At 45.3% G+C, this 16363-nt stretch overlaps 2 protein-coding genes across 2 annotated transcripts; both read left to right on the top strand.

Annotated features, from left to right (window-relative positions):
• Positions 1-2946: 2946 nt before the first annotated feature.
• Positions 2947-4067, top strand: LOC114043958 (hemoglobin subunit alpha-like). The gene is made up of 3 exons (XM_027863243.1): positions 2947-3085; positions 3368-3572; positions 3832-4067. Exons 1-3 carry the CDS (start codon positions 2991-2993, stop codon positions 3958-3960), a joined length of 429 nt encoding a protein of 142 aa, XP_027719044.1. The 5' UTR covers positions 2947-2990; the 3' UTR covers positions 3961-4067.
• A 6199-nt stretch (positions 4068-10266) lies between these two features.
• Positions 10267-11567, top strand: LOC114043924 (hemoglobin subunit beta-like). The gene is made up of 3 exons (XM_027863176.1): positions 10267-10358; positions 10581-10803; positions 11418-11567. Exons 1-3 carry the CDS (start codon positions 10267-10269, stop codon positions 11544-11546), a joined length of 444 nt encoding a protein of 147 aa, XP_027718977.1. The 3' UTR covers positions 11547-11567.
• The last annotated feature ends 4796 nt before the right edge of the window (positions 11568-16363 follow it).

The following is a 16363-nucleotide window of genomic DNA, read 5'->3' as shown; positions in this document are numbered from 1 at the left end:
TGCTGCCTGGAGATAGAACTCAGGGTGGTGGGAAGGAGAATATGGGGAGCTGAGAGGGTTTAAAATGAAACTTTGTACAACCAGCTGGTCCACCAAAGGCCTGTCTGTTTGAAGACTGTCAATCCATCCCCACACTTTCCTAGGCATCACTGAACTGGAAGTCAGAAGCTGTAAACTCTGGTTACCTCTCTATCATCATAGCTTTACATGACCTTGAACAAGTTACTTCTCTTTGGGGGGGCCTCAGCTTTCCCTTCTTGTAAAATGAGGAGGTTCAATTAGATAAGGCCTCTTCCATCTCTGACATTACGGATTGCATGTTCCTTTCCAGACTTACCATTTTCTGTTCTAAGACCCTTTCCACCTCTGACATTCTAGATTCTATAACAGCATGGTGAGATGGCAAGAGAACTGGGAGTAAGAAGACCTTAGTCCCACCTCAACTATTTATTAATCGTGTGACCGTGGGCAAGTCTCTTAATGTCTCTGAAACTCAATTTCTGCATCAACAAAAATTGAATAATAATTCCTGTCCTAAAACAATGCTTATGTCCATTGACAGGGGACTAGCTAAATAAATCATAGTATATGTACATAATAGAGTACTACTGTCCTGTAAAAAAACGAAGAATAGGGGATATGATGAATAAAGAAAAGCATAGGAGGACTTAAGTGAATTAATACAAAATCAAGTAAGGAGAATCAGAAAAACAATATACACAACGACCACAGCAATATAAATGGAAAACAACAACAATAGCAAAACAATCAAAACTGAATGGTGTAAAATTACATTGACCAGTCCTGGCCCCAAAGAATGCATTTCATTCCTTTGTTACAGAAGTATGGAACTATGGAATACTGAATATAACATTAGATTTTTTTCAATGTATTGGTTAGTTTTGCTAAGCTTTTTTTTTTCTTTTTTATTCTTTGTTATAAGGGATGGCTCTGGGGAAAGTAGAGATACTTTGGAAAGTATAGACCATCAAAAACAAAACAAAACAAAATTTTAAATAATAATTCTTGCCTTAACTCCTTCACAGAGATTTCCTAAGAATTTGAGAGTGCTTTGTAACCTTAAAGAGCTATGAAATGTATGTGTTCTCTTTTTTTTTATGTTATTCTGTGGTTCCATCTACTGGTGTCTGCTCTCTTCAACTTCTTGTCCCTATTAGCCTTACCCTTACACAGCCTCTAGTCTTGACTTGAATTGAGTGTGAGGGAATTCAGCTGGTCCAGCATGAGCTGAGGCGCAAAGACCAGAGCACTGAGTCAATGATTATGTGAGAAGGGAAACCTCAGACTTGGGAGGGAGGGAGGCCAAGGGTCTCCTACCTCCCCCAAACTCCAATTTTATACTGTAATGTATCCCTACCACTAACTCTCTCTCTGTCTCTGTCTCTCTCTCCTCTCTCTCTTTCTTCTCTCTCTCTCTCCTCTCTCTGTCTCTGTCTCTGTCTCTCTCTGTCTCTGTCTCTCTCTGCCTCTCTCTCTCTGCCTCTCTCTCTCTGTCTCTCTCTCTCTGTCTCTCTCTGTCTCTCTCTCTCCTCTCTCTTTCTCCTCTCTCTCTGTCTCTCCTCTCTCTCATCTCTCTGTCTCTCTCTCTCTCTCCTCTCTCTCTCTGTCTCTCTCTCTCTCATCTCTCTGTCTCTCTCTGTCTCTCTGTCTCTCCCTGTCTCTGTCTCTCTGTCTCTCTCTCCACTACTGTCTGGAGAGAGGGACAGAAAGGAAATGGGATGGGTCAAGGGTGCAGATTGGGATGAAGTAGATTAGGAGGGGACGAGAATGGAATTGGGGAAGAGAAATGAATTGTGAGGGGATGAGATTGGGGTAGATGGGGATAGGGACAGAGTAGGGTTGTAATGGGAGTAGGCTAGGACAGGATTGAGACAGGAAGGGGACATGAATTGAATGGCAAATGGGGAGGAACAATCAGTCAGTCAGTCAACAAGCACTTGTTAAGGGCCTATAATAGGACAGGCATTCTGCTAAGCACTGGGGACACAAAGAAAGGCAAAGACAGTCCCTGTTCTCAAGGAGCTCACCATATATTGAGAGAGACAACATGCAGACAACTCTGGACAAACAAGGGATATACAGGATAGGTGAAAGGTAGTATCTGAGGGAAAGCACTAGTATTAAGGGAGGCTGAGAAAGGCTTGTTGAAGAAAATGGGATTGTAGCTGAGACTAGAAGAGAGTCAGAAAGTAGAGAGGAAAAAAGAAAGCATTCCAGGCCCAGCCAATGAAAGGCATGAAGTTGGGAGACGGACGGTCCCCTGTGAGGAACAGCAAGAAGACCAGTGTCGGGAGCAGAAAGGAGGCAAGTCAAGATGGGTCAGTGCTAGAATAGAGAGAAGTAAACTTCTGTCTGTCCATCCACAGTGGATAGAGCACTAGACTTGGGGTCAAAAAAACAAGTTGAAATCCAGCCTCAGACGCTTGCTAGCTGTGTGTAGGTCACTTAACCTGTCTGCCCCGGTTTTCTCATCTGTAAAAATGGGAATAATAACAGCACCTAACTCCCAGAGTTGTTTTAAGGATCAACTGAGAATCCTATTTGTAAATTTTAAAGCCTATATAAGTGCTAATAGTTATCATCATCATCATCATCATCATCACTATTATTATAGTTCCACAACCTGGGTTTATGGGATTAAGGGATGTGAGGGCAATACACAGGTCTGTGTTCTGTAAAACTTGGACTCAGTCAAAAGGCTGCACTTGAGGACCTAGAGGGCCATACGTGGCCTCGAGGCCGCAGGTTCCCCACCCCTGGCTGGCATTCAGGATTCTGAATTTGCATGGGTGGTCCGGCGCAGGTGGGAACGCAGCGCCCCCTGTAGTGGAGACCCGGCCTCGCACCACCTGGTCTAGTGGCTGCCTGCACCTGGCCCTATGCCAGCCAATGAACTCCACCTCCCCAGTGCCAAGTCTAGGACATGCCATCCTTGGTGAACCCCTAGCAGACAGACCTGGGAAAGAAGGATGGCCCTGTCCCCTGAAGACAAGTGCAACGTGAAAGAATTTTGGGAAAAACTGGGTGAGAACACCAACGTGTATGGCACTGAAGCCCTGGAGAGGTAAGGGAACTCCCAGCACTTGAATCTTCCACTTCCATGAGTCCGGGACCCAGCAACGCCCCCTGCCTCAGCCAGTTCCTAGGACCCCTTCGCCGCTCCCCCCCGCCCCAGCCTCTGGACCCGTTCTTCTTCCATGACCCAGCGGGCATCCTGGCATCATTGCCTCCGCCTCTCAGAACCCCTTGGCGATCCCCTCCTCCCTGAGCCGTCCCTCTATTCTTTGCCCCAGTCCTGGGTTCGAGCCAATAGAACCTTCAGATTGCCCTCTTTTTTGGTTCGTAGGACTTTCTCTTCTTTCCCTACAACCAAGACCTACTTCGCCCACTTAGACCTCTCCAGAGGCTCCCGCCAGGTTCGGGATCACGGCAAGAAGGTGGCAGATGCGCTGACTTTGGCCGTCAACCACCTGGATGATTTGTCAGAGGCTCTCTCCTCCCTGAGCGATCTCCACGCCCACAAACTCAAAGTGGATCCCCTCAACTTCAAAGTGAGTGGAGACACAGGGTCGGGGGTAGGGGGGACGAGAGGCAGGATCTAGAGAGGAGCCATCGAACTTGGGTCAGCTGTCCTCAAGTGCGTCTGCAGCGCAGTCGGAGAGGCTGAGACTGGGAGAGATTGAGTGGTGTGGAAACAGAGGTGATGGGGTTCCGTGCAGAATCCAGGGCCAGTGGGATCTGTGAAGTGGGCACTCACAAAGATCTGGCCCGGCCTGACCCTGGATATGGATCTGCCTCTTCCCTCCCCAGTTCCTGTCTCACTGTTTGCTCGTGACCCTGGCTAGGCACCATCCGGGCAACCTGAACCCCGAGGTGCACGCTTCTCTGGACAAGTTCCTGAGCTGCGTGTCCAACGTACTAACGTCCAAGTACCGTTAAACTGGTTAGAGGCGACCGCCCGAGAGCAACCCTTGGGTCCTCCATGTAGCCAGCTCCCTCCCCCAGCTCTGATGGACGTGAATCTTTGCATAAAGGCGAAATCTGTGGCAGCCTAGCTGTGTGCACTGGAGTTTTGCGTTGGGGTAGGTGGGTGGGGAGCATTTGTGTTCAAAATTGCAGCCACTTCCCCAGCTCTGGAGAAAGTTGAGCTGTCCGGGGTTGCCTGAGGCTGCAATCTACATCCTGACGCAGGGGAGATCTCTGGGGGGCTGAAGTGCTGCTGTCTCCCCACCCTATTGCTTCCCCTCCTTCCCAACCTCATAGAGTACAAAACCCCCTCCCATTGACTTTCCTGCCTCTATTTACTGTTGTTTCTGTAATTTTGATTTTTATTCACATATTTTGCTTTTCCATTATCATAATTTCTGGATATAATCCCCCCCTCCCCTTCCCTGTCACTCCTGATAAATAAACAAAAAACAATTAAACAAACTTAAGCACATCAACACCCATAGTCCCCCCTCCCCCTACACTCTTCATAAAGTGAGGGAGGTGTATTTTCTCATCACTTTTCCAGGCTACAGCATTTAGTTTATTTTTTGCTGTAATTTTAGTTTTTCCCATTTACATTATTATAACCATTGTGTACATATATTGTTTTCCTGCAGTCTCAGAACCCAGAGTCATCCACTCAACACCCCACCCTCAATCTCCCTCTTTATCTCGGATATTAGGATAATATGCTCTTGAGCCCAAACCTGGAAAGACCGCCCAGTACCCAGACACCAGCCTCCCTCTTCTGTCTCACCAGAAACTGTCTAACCATCACCCAACTCTGGAAAAGTGCTTTGAGGTCCCTGGGTGGGCAGCAGGTTTGAGGGCCACAATTGAAGCCCTGGGCTAGGCCCAAAGGGAAGCCAGAAGAGGGGGAGGGTTTGAGAAAGGGACCTGGGCAGAATAATCAACCTACTGCATCTGACTGAGTTCAGGGATGCTTGGGCAGGGCAGGGCTTGTAGGCCCAGCCCCAAGGAAGTGTTATCCCCACAGCCAGCTGGAGGCCCTGGGTCTGGCTCCAGATTAAGAGGTAGCTGGTCACACCTCTGCCTCCCTCTCATTGCCTCAACCCTAACCTACTCTTTAATTCTCCCCTCCCCTCTCTTATCACCCTATCACAGGCCCCTTATCCAACTTCTAAGCCCCTTTTGGGGGTTTTGGGCCCAGGTTCCAACAACTGGTCACCATTCTCTCTAGGCCTAGTGCTGCTCTCCAGCTCCCATAGACCCTAAAGTTCTGCCTTTATTCCCCACCTGAAAGGACCCTGATTCCTATTCGATGCCCAATGTCCTGAGAACTACTCCTGAACTTCTGCCCTCATAGCCCACCTAGAAATACCCATGACCTGGGTTCAAATCTTGCCTCTGACACAACACCTTTGGGGCCTTGGGCAAACCATTAAGCCTCTTTGGGTCTCAGCTTCCTCATCTGTAAAGTCTGAGGGTTGGACTAGATGGTCCCCAAGGTCCTTTCCGTCTCTGAGACTAAGATCCCCAGGTCTAATTCCTCTGTGGCCCAGAGCATCGGGAGTCAGTCTTGGAGATCTGGCATGGGGTTATCATCTTCTGACCACTTTTGTGTGCTAAAGATCCCAGAAGGGATAGGCAGCCTTTGTCCTCTCTCTCTGGCAGCCTGTTCCAGGGACTGCCTCTCACCCAATTCACAACAGTCTGAAAGAGTTGCTGCCCCCAAATCTGCTAGGTCTGAGGAATGACAGGTGTGGGAAGAGAAGTTGGTCAAACATAGCTTCAAATGCACCCAAATCCCAAAATATTTATAGCAGCACTTTTTTGTGTATGGGATGGAAAGGATTGGTAACAAAATAGATGCCCATTGTTTGGGGAGTGGCTAAACAAATATTACTGTGCTGCAAGAAATTATGTGTGTGATGAATACAGAGAAACATGGAAAGACCTATAGGAACATGATGCAGGGTGAAGAAAGCAAAGCCAAGAAGACGATATGCACACTAACTACAGCAATAAACATGGAAAGAACCACAAAAAAAAAAAAAAGTGAGTGTGGAAAATTATAAAGAACTAGCATAACTTGAAAGAAGAGATATAAGAAGACATTCCCACCCCATCCCTCTGTAGAGGTGGGAGGTCCACAAGTTACTTTGTACATATTTTTAGATTTTTTTTTTGGATGTATTGATGTTGTGCTGATTTTTTCCATTTCTTTTTCTCTTTTTGTTTTTTAAAGTATTATTTGTTATATAGGATGGCTTACTGGGAGAGGGAGGGGAAAGGATAGTGAGGGAAACTATGGCGATGTAAAAAACCAAAAAATATTAAAGAAAACTTTTTTTACCGCCTCTGGATTGTTTTACGAGCTTTCCTTCTAATAATGCTGGATCAGGTCAAAAGTCAATACTTTCACTTGTAAAGTGTTGTTATCGTGTGTCAAATACTGTTACAGAATAAGTGTTGTACCTTTCCCCTCCCCAACTATTTTGGCTCTGAAAAGACATCCCTGACTGGCCTCCACCCTGGGAGCTATTGAACTGTGCTGGTACTGCTGGTCTTTCGAATAATGTAGAATGCCAAGGGAGGAAGGAAGACAATGTCAGAGTCAAAAGGGACCTACCTTAGACATCATCTAGGACAACTGTGTGCCCCACCATCACTGCCACCTTTTACAGGGAAGAAAAAGAAAGTAAATTTGAAAAAAAGAAAGTAAATTATACACAATCATACAACTAGTTAGCAGCAGAGCCCAGACAGAACTTTTAGGTCTTCTGTCTGGATGTCCAGAGCTCTCACCTATCTAGCTGTGCACTTCCCCGACTTGTCTCCTTATTTGTAAAATGGGGGTAATTTGTGCACTACTTCTATCACTGGGGCATTATGAGGCAAGCACATTGTATAATCCCTAGAGCATTACAGAAATGTGAGCTGTTTTTATTCCTACTTCAATGGTATTCTCTTCATTTTCTCTTCTTGGGTATTTCCTCAATTCAAGTTGTCCATTCATGTGTTCATTCATTCATTTTTATTTCAACACTTCAAGGGTTGATAATTTCACTTAGGTAAGGTCAATATGCATCCATTCATTCATTCACCGGTGTTTAGCAGACTCATAGGAAATGCTCTACGCTAGGATACTGAAATCCTCTAGAATATCCTATTTCTCTCACCTAGAGGCATAACTGGGAATGTTTTCACCTGGGACAAAAACAGTACACACACACACACACACACACACAATATCAAAGAAAGTGGCAGTGGCTAGGGGGAGTGGTGAGAGGTCACCAAGGTCCAGATCCTCAGTTCATAGTGGGATAGGCTGCTGCCTGGGAGAGGGGAATGCTTACATAGACTAGGAACCACCTGCTTTGGGTCACAATGGCTGGGATGGTCTTTGATAGGCATATGGGGCCCTGGGAACTCTGGAGTCACAATCCAGGCTTTTCCCAAGGAATTGCTTCTTTCAACCAGGGTTGTTACCTGACAAACCAAGGTTCTTCAGTTCCCCCCAGCCCCTACCCCAGCACCCCAATAAAAAGCATGTCCAAGGATTAGACACTTGCTAGTGTGAAGGGGCCTTCAACTAACCAAGTATTACTTCTCTCAGTAGGGCCACCTTCCCCACAAACGTCCCCAAGGGCCAGGTCAGCAAAGAATCACATAGACTGGATGCTAGTTTCAACCAATGTGTGTGGGGAAAATATACCGTAGTCTCCCAAAATAGAAAGGGAACTCCCTCCATGTCTGCGTGTGTGAGAAAACCCTTGCTGCCCTGCCCTAGATGGCTTGGCTCACATCTCTGCCTGAGAGAGGTGAGAACCAACTCTTACTCGGCTTAGAGAAGCAGTAAGAGGAGATGGAAAGGCGTCTGGGTGGGGAATGAGGAGATCCAGGTTTCAATTAAAAAAAAAGTAATGATTATAATGACTTTTATTAATAATAAATACTAAAAAGGAATGCTATTTGTTGTTGTTGTTCACTTGTTCAGTTGCATCCAATTCTTCATGACGCCATTTGATTTTCTTGGCAAAGATACTGGAGTAGTTTGCCATTTACTTCTCTAGTTCATTTTACAGATGAGGACACTCAAGCAAACAGGGTTAAGTGACTTGGCCAAGGTCACACAGCTAGTTAAGTGTCTGAAGCCAGATTTGAACTCACAAAGACAGTCTTCCTAACTCCAGTCCATTGTGCCACCTAGTTGCTAAGACACAAAATAAATGACAGGGTGTGGGAAGGTACTATTGACAGTCAGGAGTGCAGAGTCCTTGGTGGGGGTAGGGGTTAGAGGAGGACAGACTCTGGTCAGCTGCCCTGGACTAAGCAGGCTCCTAAGTCACTCAATAAGCATTTATTAAGTGCCTGCTATGTGTCAGGAACTGTGCTAAGTGCTAGGGATAGGTAAAAAAAGCAAAAGACAGTCCCTGCCTTCAAGGAGCTGACAATCGAATGGGTTAGACAACAAATATTTACAAACAAGATATGTACAGGATAAATAGGAAATAATTAACAGAGAGAAAGCACTAGAACTAAGAGGGGTTGGGAAAAGCCTCCCATAGAAGGTGGAATTTTAGTCGGGACTTGAAAGAAGCCAGGAGGTGGAGATGAGGAAGGAGGGCATTCTAAAGCATGGGACACAGCCAGAAAAGAACACTTGGGGCTAGAAGGAGTATCTTGTTCTTGGAGTAGGCAGGAGGTCTGGGTCACTGGATTGAATACAAGTACCTGGTCTGGTATTCTAGCACCTGCCTTTGCTACTGGCCACTGGCCATTGGATTATGCTGGGTCCCATTTAATACAAAGTTTCAAAGGAAATATGGCCTCCAGAGAAGACTTACGAGCTGAGAGGACAAGAGGCAGGGGAAGAGTGCCCTATGGCTTCAGAAAGGATTTACCCACAGCCTCCACACAGAACGCTGATGTGGAACCCTTAATTGTCTCAGTAAAGGTATTCTGGTTGCAATACAGGTGTGGCCCAGGTCAGCATTTATAACCAGAGGAATCAGGAGATGGGAATAAGCAGAGGGTTTCCACACATGGATCAGAATATGGGGCTGGGCATAAGGGTCAACATGTTGGACTGGACATAGATCAACACATGGGGCTAGACATAGGCCATTAAAGGGGACTGGACTCTGAAGAGGCATCAGAACCATTTCCTCAGAGATGACCTTAGGAGTCCCTATCCAGTGGGGATAACCGTGTCTATACTGAGCTCAGTCTATGTGACCTCAAGACTCATCTGGCCTTTGCCACCACAAACCCTTCTAACCCACTTCAACTCTGGAGGTCAACTTTCACCAACCTTCTCAGACCACTCTCCTTTCCCACAGGGAAAGTCACTTTAAGCTCTCGGCCTAGACGTCCTGTTTTGGACACACAACTCCCTCTATGGCCCCAAGATGCTGGTGGAAAGGCCTGGTATCTGCATAGGCAGCTCATGGTTCATTGGGAGGGAGAAGAGAAAAGATGAATTCCAAGGACTCTAGGAGTAGGGATCTAATGGGGATGGGAATAGGATTGATCTGGCCCAGGGCTCTAGGGAAAGGGGGCTGATGGGACGGGTGTCCTGATTGTTCGGAGTTGATGGTGGTGGTAGAGGGGTAAATTGTGAGGTTGCTGAATTCACTGAACACGAATGAACTGGGATGGAGGTACTGAAGAGGATGAGCGCAGGCTTGACAGAATACGAGGGATGAGGGGAAGATTCAAAGTGAATGAGATGAGGGAGCTCAGGGGAAAATGAGGTGGCTGCAACCGAATAAGGTGAGGGAGATGAGTGGGATGAATAGGGGGGAGGAGGTGGGGGCTGCAGCTGATTAGGTCAGGAAACCAAAGAGAGCTGATTTGGGTCCCAAGGCTGAGGGCAAGTTTGTGGGTTGAACCTAGAAGTCCAGTTTTTCTCTGGCACTACCTGGGGCTAGACAGACCCATTGGAATCAAAAAGGGGAGACAGCAGTCTTTGATCCCAGCAAAGGCAGGAAGAACATTTGGGGCTGAGGGGCAACTGGTGACAGACTTAGGTAGAGTGAGTTGCCTCTCCTCCCCCCAATTCAGGTTAGCCCTTTGGCACTCCTCTCCCAACCCCCAAACCAAAAGCCTTGGGCCACATCCTCAGAGCCCCCAGCCTGAAGCTGACCAATAGGAAAGGAGTTGGGTGGGGCGAGGACTGAGGCCGAGGATAAAAGGAGGGCCCTTGAGCCAGTGGACAGAGCACTCAGCTTTCATCGCTATCTCCTGTACTCTCACCTCAGGACTGTCACCACCCCTTTGCAACCAGCCATGGTGAACTGGTCAGCAGAAGAGAAACACATCATTTCAGCCATCTGGGCCAAGATTGACATCGAGGAAGTGGGGGCCGCTGCCCTTACCAGGTGGGAGAAGAGACCTTGGCTGTTGCAGGGCTTGGGCTGGGGGGGGCATGCGGCTAACTGGGTTTAGCTGAGGGGACCGGGGTCGAATGCTTTCTCTGCTGACCAAACGCCTGGGGCGAAGGAGAGGGAGGATGGAAGATGGGAAAACCAGCTGGAGGCCTTATGTGAATTGGCCCGAGAAAACCTTTGGCTGATCATTCTCTTCCTGTCTCTGGGTTTCAGGTTATTAGTCGTCTACCCCTGGACTCAGAGGTACTTCAGCAACTTTGGGAACCTCTCCAGCCCCACAGCCATTGAGGGGAACCCCCGGGTCAAAAACCATGGCAAGAAGGTGCTGACCTCATTTGGTGAGGCTGTGAAGAACCTGGACAACGTGAAGGCCACCTTCGACAAGCTGAGTCAGCTACACTCAGACAAGCTGCATGTCGACCCCCAGAATTTTAGGGTGAGTACTTCTCTTCCATTTCTCTGGGGCTTAGGGGGACAAGGCTTACAAATTCTAAAAACTGGAAGGTACTTCAGTTGGCATATAGTCCAACCTCCTGTTTGAAAATCTCCAAGACAGGGAGCTCATGTTCATAGACTCATTTCCTCTTCCCCACGACCAGGCTTCATGCATTGAGCATGAGCATGAGACCCTATCCTTTTCCCTACTCCAACCCCAACTTTTCTCTGGGCTCACAATCTCTCTCTCCCTCAAGGATCTTGAAACAGAGACGACCCCCCCCCCCTTTACTCCCTGGGGATGTTGTTTCAAACTCCTAAGAGTGCCAGTCAGAAAGGGCCTTAAAAATCCTCTAACTTAATCCCTCTTGCGTAGATAGGGAAATTTAGGCCCAAAAAGGGAACATGATGTGCTCCATCCCACTAAAATGAACCATTCACTTAGCACAAGCCAGACCCTGACTTTTGTTCAGGCACACCTTTATTTTTTCCAAGGCTTACTATTAGTCCAGCCCTCAGGTAGCACATTCACTCTGCTTCCCTCAGGCATGGAACCCTTCTCCTATTTGTATGGAAACAGCTCAAGCCTGATCCTCTGTCCTCTTTTCCTTCTAGCTCCTCGGAGACAATCTGATCATTGTCTTGGCAGCTACCTTGGGCAAGGACTTTACTTCCGAGGCCCAGGCTGCCTGGCAGAAGCTGGTGGGAGTGGTGGCCGCTGCCCTGAGCAGAAACTACCACTGAGCACCTCAGAAGGGGCACCCATAGAGGATCCACTACTAGGAGAGCTCCTTGAGTGGGAGGGAAGGGAACAGAGGAAGCATGCGCTACCTCCACGCATAGTGACTATGGTTAAATACAATAAAGTTGAACTATATGACAAATCTTTGTCTAGTTGTCTCTTTCTAGGAAGGTAAAACTGAAGATGATGCTTTTGAGGATCTAGGATAAAAGAAAGGAAGCTTAGCTGCTTCAAGATAGTGAGTGTTTTCTTCCCCTCTCCCTAATTCTGATCATGGAGTCCCTATCAAGAATTAAGATAACTTTTGGGAAGTTAGGTTCACAGGAAGCTTCTCCTCGACTTCTGGGTTTTCTTCCACAGCAATGCATATTCCTACCTTTCTCCTCTCAAAAATTTTCCTTCAAGGTCGACCTCAAATCCAACCTCCTTCAGGAAACTGACCCTGACTACATTAAACTCCTAAAACATTTAGCATGCTTATCCCTCATCTGGCTCTTGGCTAATGCTGCATAGCATTATAGTTTTGTTTTCTCAACTAGACTGAATTCTAGTGAGGCAAGTCTGTACTGCCTCCACTCCCCAGTACTTTTCACTGTTGGGGATAAAACATATGTTGAATAATTATTCCATTCCCAGCTTTGAGGATGCCTTCTTAGGCTATACTGGTTCTGCAGATCATCTTTTATTCACAGGGCAGAGCGTCAGAGCTAAGAGGAAACAAAATATAAAATACCAATCATTGTAAGCTACTTGAAGATGGAATGCTAGGAGATAATGTGGCATATCTGGACAAAAAGCTAAACTCTGAATCAGAAAGACCTGGATTTAAATCTAGCCTTTGATGTATTGCATAACCCCTGGAAAAAAGTCATTTAACCTTTCGATACTCCCAGCATCTGGCTCTTGACTAATGCAAGTGCCAGCTAATCTGCTTTGTGAGTAGAAATTTCCTCTTCAGGAGCAGATGGATTTCAGCTAAACCTGTAAAGACTCACATGAACTAATGCTGAGTGAAGTGAGCAGCACCAGAACATTGTACACAGGAACAGCAATATTGTTCGATGACCCACTCTGATAATCAGACTTAGCTCTTCTCAGCAATACAATGATCTAAGACAATTCCAAGACTCATGATGGAAAATGCTATCCGTTTCCAGAGAAAGAAATAGGGAGTCTGAATGCAGATCAAAGCATTTTTCTTTTGTTTTTTCCCTTTTGTTCTGATTCTTCTTTTACAACAAGACTAAGGTGGAATTATGTTTTAACATGATTATACATGTATAATCTGTATTAGATTGCATGCTGTCTTGGGAAGGGGGAAGGAGAGAGGGGAGAAATTTGGGACTCAAAGTCTTATAAAAGTGAATGTTGAAAACTAAAAATAAATAAAAAAACAGTATTTAAAAAAAAAAAAAGAAATTTCCTCATCAGGAGCTCCCCACATCAATAAAATCACAAGTGAGATCCACATTCCTCACTCCAATTCCCACCCCCAACAGAACCTACCATAAAATGTTAGGATATAGAATAGTGGTGCTGAAAGGGACCTTGAAACAAAGAATATTAGAACATGGAATGCAGTATTAGAACTAGACGAAATTTTACCGAGGAAATAAGCACAAGGGAGAAATGATGTTAGAAGTTATTTCTAAGACTGGAGCCAAGGAGAAAGTTCTTAGCTGGAAAGAACATTCTTCCCCAAGTCCACTTTTCTTATTCCCCTGTGGGAACTGGAGTGTAAGTTAGGCATGGCCCCATTGCAAAATAGAATCCTAGAGAGCTTTTGGCCAAAGCTTTTGCTTTCACATTGTGTTTGGAGGTGGGGGGTGGTATCCTTTCTCTTTCAGGGTGCCCTGGATGGTCATGGTCCATGATGAAGGGAGAAAGCATAAGCCAGTGACAGGAAGAGGAAAGAATTTTGAGAGTCAGGGCAACAGCAACTCTTGGTGCTTCAAGTGTTCAGGTAACAGTGTAACATTACATAACATTCACTGTACTTAGGGTTCTCCTTTTATAGCCCAACATGGGATGCCGCACACACATAGTAGATGTCCAATGAATGAGATGATATGTGCAGCTCATATGCTCCTATCCCCATTAGTTGGGGGCCCAGCTGATAAACTCTTGAGGCCAAGTTATAAAAATGTCTTGATGGCAAAGATACCAAGCCTGATGTCAGCAAGGAGCTATCTCAATCAGTAGATGCTCTAGTCTGAGCCATCTATACTCCATCCCCATTAAGAACCGGCAACAGAGAATGAATCCTCACATGTAGGCACTATCATCACTAATATCTGCCAAGAAGAAACAAGCTATACATTCCTCATCTTGTTTCCTCATGTTAAGATCACCACCTCTAGGAACTTGATTACAACAATAAGTGGAATCTAATTAGATATAATTGAGTCACATATTCAGGCAATTTTAACGTTTTGTTGCAAACCCCAATTAAGAGTTTTAATGAGATCTTAAACTTTGCCTTCTGCTGCCCATTTAATCATCTGAACTTTACTGAATGCCCATTATATGGAAGGCCATGCTGGTGACAGATATGTCCTTACCTTCAAGAAACTCAATCTAGTAACCTTGTGTTGTGGGCCTGGAGCAGTTCTGGGGCCAGAGAAAAAGAGTAAGATGTATGATACTCACGGGCCGTGAGTATCAGTAGCTTCCCAGTTGTCATCATCACCAGTGAGCTAGCTTTCTGGGTGACCCAAAGAAAACTCTTCCTTCCCTGCCTCTCACAGCCTGCTAAAGCCGTATTACTTTGCTAGCTCCATTTCATAGGTTTTAAGGTTTATAAAGTGCTTGACATACATAACTTCCTCTGATCTTCACAACACTATGTTACTGGTGCTAGTCACCCCCATTTTATAGATGAGGAAAAAGGCTTATTAATAGAAAGATGCGATGACTTGGCCAGGATCACCCAACTAGGTAGTATATAGGCTTGAGGAAGGACTTGAACCTAAGCCTAGTGCTTTTATCTGTTACATTGCCTCTTAAGAACAAGCAAGAAAAGGAAATAAGCCATTGGTACAAAGTTAATTAGGACCATACCTAGTGGGTACCTCTATTAGCAACAAGTACAGAACAACACAGCTGAGGCCACACATAGGTTGACAGAGGGGCTCCATTACCCACTGTTAAAGGAATGAGCAGAGATTATGTACTGTCTTCAGTCTTGGTTTACCACTGTTGTACTAGCAAACTTCTTAAGTAACAGGGTGGTGTGTTAAGAGTGGCAGTGATCATCCAGATGTCTCAAATGACACTTGGTTGGCTATGGCAGTCTGTTTCCCTGTGTGTGGTCATGGCGGCTATACCTCTGGAACTCGTTAGGGACTCAGGTTGTGGCTACTTGGGTATTATCACACGAACTATGATCAATAAATGCAATGTGCTGGTCCATGGTTAAGTGTCTTGCAGATTTGGTAGAAAAATAAAAATCTGACCCTTCACAACTAAACCTCAATATCTCCCATTACAAGGAAAGACTGTCTAGTGCTACACATCCTTGTGACAGTGCTGCATATTAACTCTACAGAAATACCTGGGATTGTGAAAGAAGGTAATTTTGAGGTCAAATTCCAGACCTACTCATGAGAGCACCACAGCCCACATTAGCACTGGGGAATGGTCACCAGTAACTCCCCAACCTCTGCTTCAGAAGTACCCTGCTATCCTGGCCTGGCCACAAAAATCAGCTCCTTAATCCAACAGAGACAAAACAGGGTTTAAGAAAGACAGCTTTATTAGATGAGTAAGGGAAGTAACAAAGTATGCTGGGTATAAAGTTTATGCAAATAGTTACAAAAAGAGCATACAATTGTTAGTTCCAACCCTTCTGGTCCAATCTTATCTGAACCACTGAAGTCCCTGGTTCCACTGCTCTTAAGCCTATTTTGACTCAAATATTTATTAAATACCAGGGTGCAAAGTACTACTTCTCTGCATCTCCTCCCCCTTCCAATTTGATGAGGGAGAAAACACTCTAAGTAAATCAATGTCTTTCTCTAGAAAATGAGTTGTTAGAGGTAAGGAGCAGTATTTCTACCACCCCTACCTCCCCCAATCCCCTTTTAAAAGATCACTTAAATATTTTATTAGAATTTCTAAATCATCCAGGAGAAATTAATATCCATCCAACACCTAACACATACAAAATATACTACAACGAAAAGACAACGTCTTTTTATCTACTCCATTGTGTTGCATAGGCTTCAGATATTTTAAAATATGTAATTCTATAGGTGCGGGTGCTTCTTCTAGAGACCCGTTGTAACTCCCACCCCAAGCCCAAGCCTTATGAGTTATTAAGTCATTCAGCCTCTGAATTGGTCAGGCTACTCTTCATTAACCTGTGATCCGAACAATTCTATTTTTGGACCTACCGGAGTTTGTATTCTGCTAGAATTACTTCTGATAGATAACCCAGAGTCATCTCCCTCAAAATGAGATATTGGAAAAGAATTTTGGGAACTAATAAAAAAAAATTGTTGAATCAATTCCTTTTGTAAATTTGGCCAAATCTTATCTTTCTCTGGGCCCCTTTCTTCACTTATAAAATAAAGGGGTTAGAGAAGATGATCTCTAATATCCCCACAAGCTTTAACATTTTATGACTGTCTAAAATTATCTAGCATTAGCAATGACTAACAGCTATAGAATTCTCCTGTTTCTGGAGTACTACAGATAGGTAAATGATGCTCTACAAACTTTCATTCTCAAGTCTGGTCAAAAAATATTAGAACCCAAACATGTTTGGAACAGATTAGCTGACCAGATGGAGAGATCAAGTAAGAATTTAATGGGCTAG

This window comes from Vombatus ursinus, unplaced genomic scaffold, assembly GCF_900497805.2.
Source record: "Vombatus ursinus unplaced genomic scaffold, bare-nosed wombat genome assembly UNPS02014770.1, whole genome shotgun sequence".
NCBI lineage: Eukaryota > Metazoa > Chordata > Mammalia > Diprotodontia > Vombatidae > Vombatus > Vombatus ursinus.
Note: the sequence above shows the minus strand (reverse complement) of the source record. Positions and strands in the feature narration are given on the sequence as shown.

Bases quoted from the DNA above. Each gene is read 5' to 3' on its own strand.
- LOC114043958 (XM_027863243.1), top strand. From the start codon at position 2,991: ATGGCCCTGTCCCCTGAAGACAAGTGCAACGTGAAAGAATTTTGGGAA. The intron at 3,086-3,367 runs GTAAGGGAACTC...TTTGGTTCGTAG, and splicing joins GGCACTGAAGCCCTGGAGAG to GACTTTCTCTTCTTTCCCTA. The intron at 3,573-3,831 runs GTGAGTGGAGAC...TTCCCTCCCCAG, and splicing joins TGGATCCCCTCAACTTCAAA to TTCCTGTCTCACTGTTTGCT.
- LOC114043924 (XM_027863176.1), top strand. From the start codon at position 10,267: ATGGTGAACTGGTCAGCAGAAGAGAAACACATCATTTCAGCCATCTGG. The intron at 10,359-10,580 runs GTGGGAGAAGAG...TCTGGGTTTCAG, and splicing joins GGGGCCGCTGCCCTTACCAG to GTTATTAGTCGTCTACCCCT. The intron at 10,804-11,417 runs GTGAGTACTTCT...TTTTCCTTCTAG, and splicing joins TCGACCCCCAGAATTTTAGG to CTCCTCGGAGACAATCTGAT.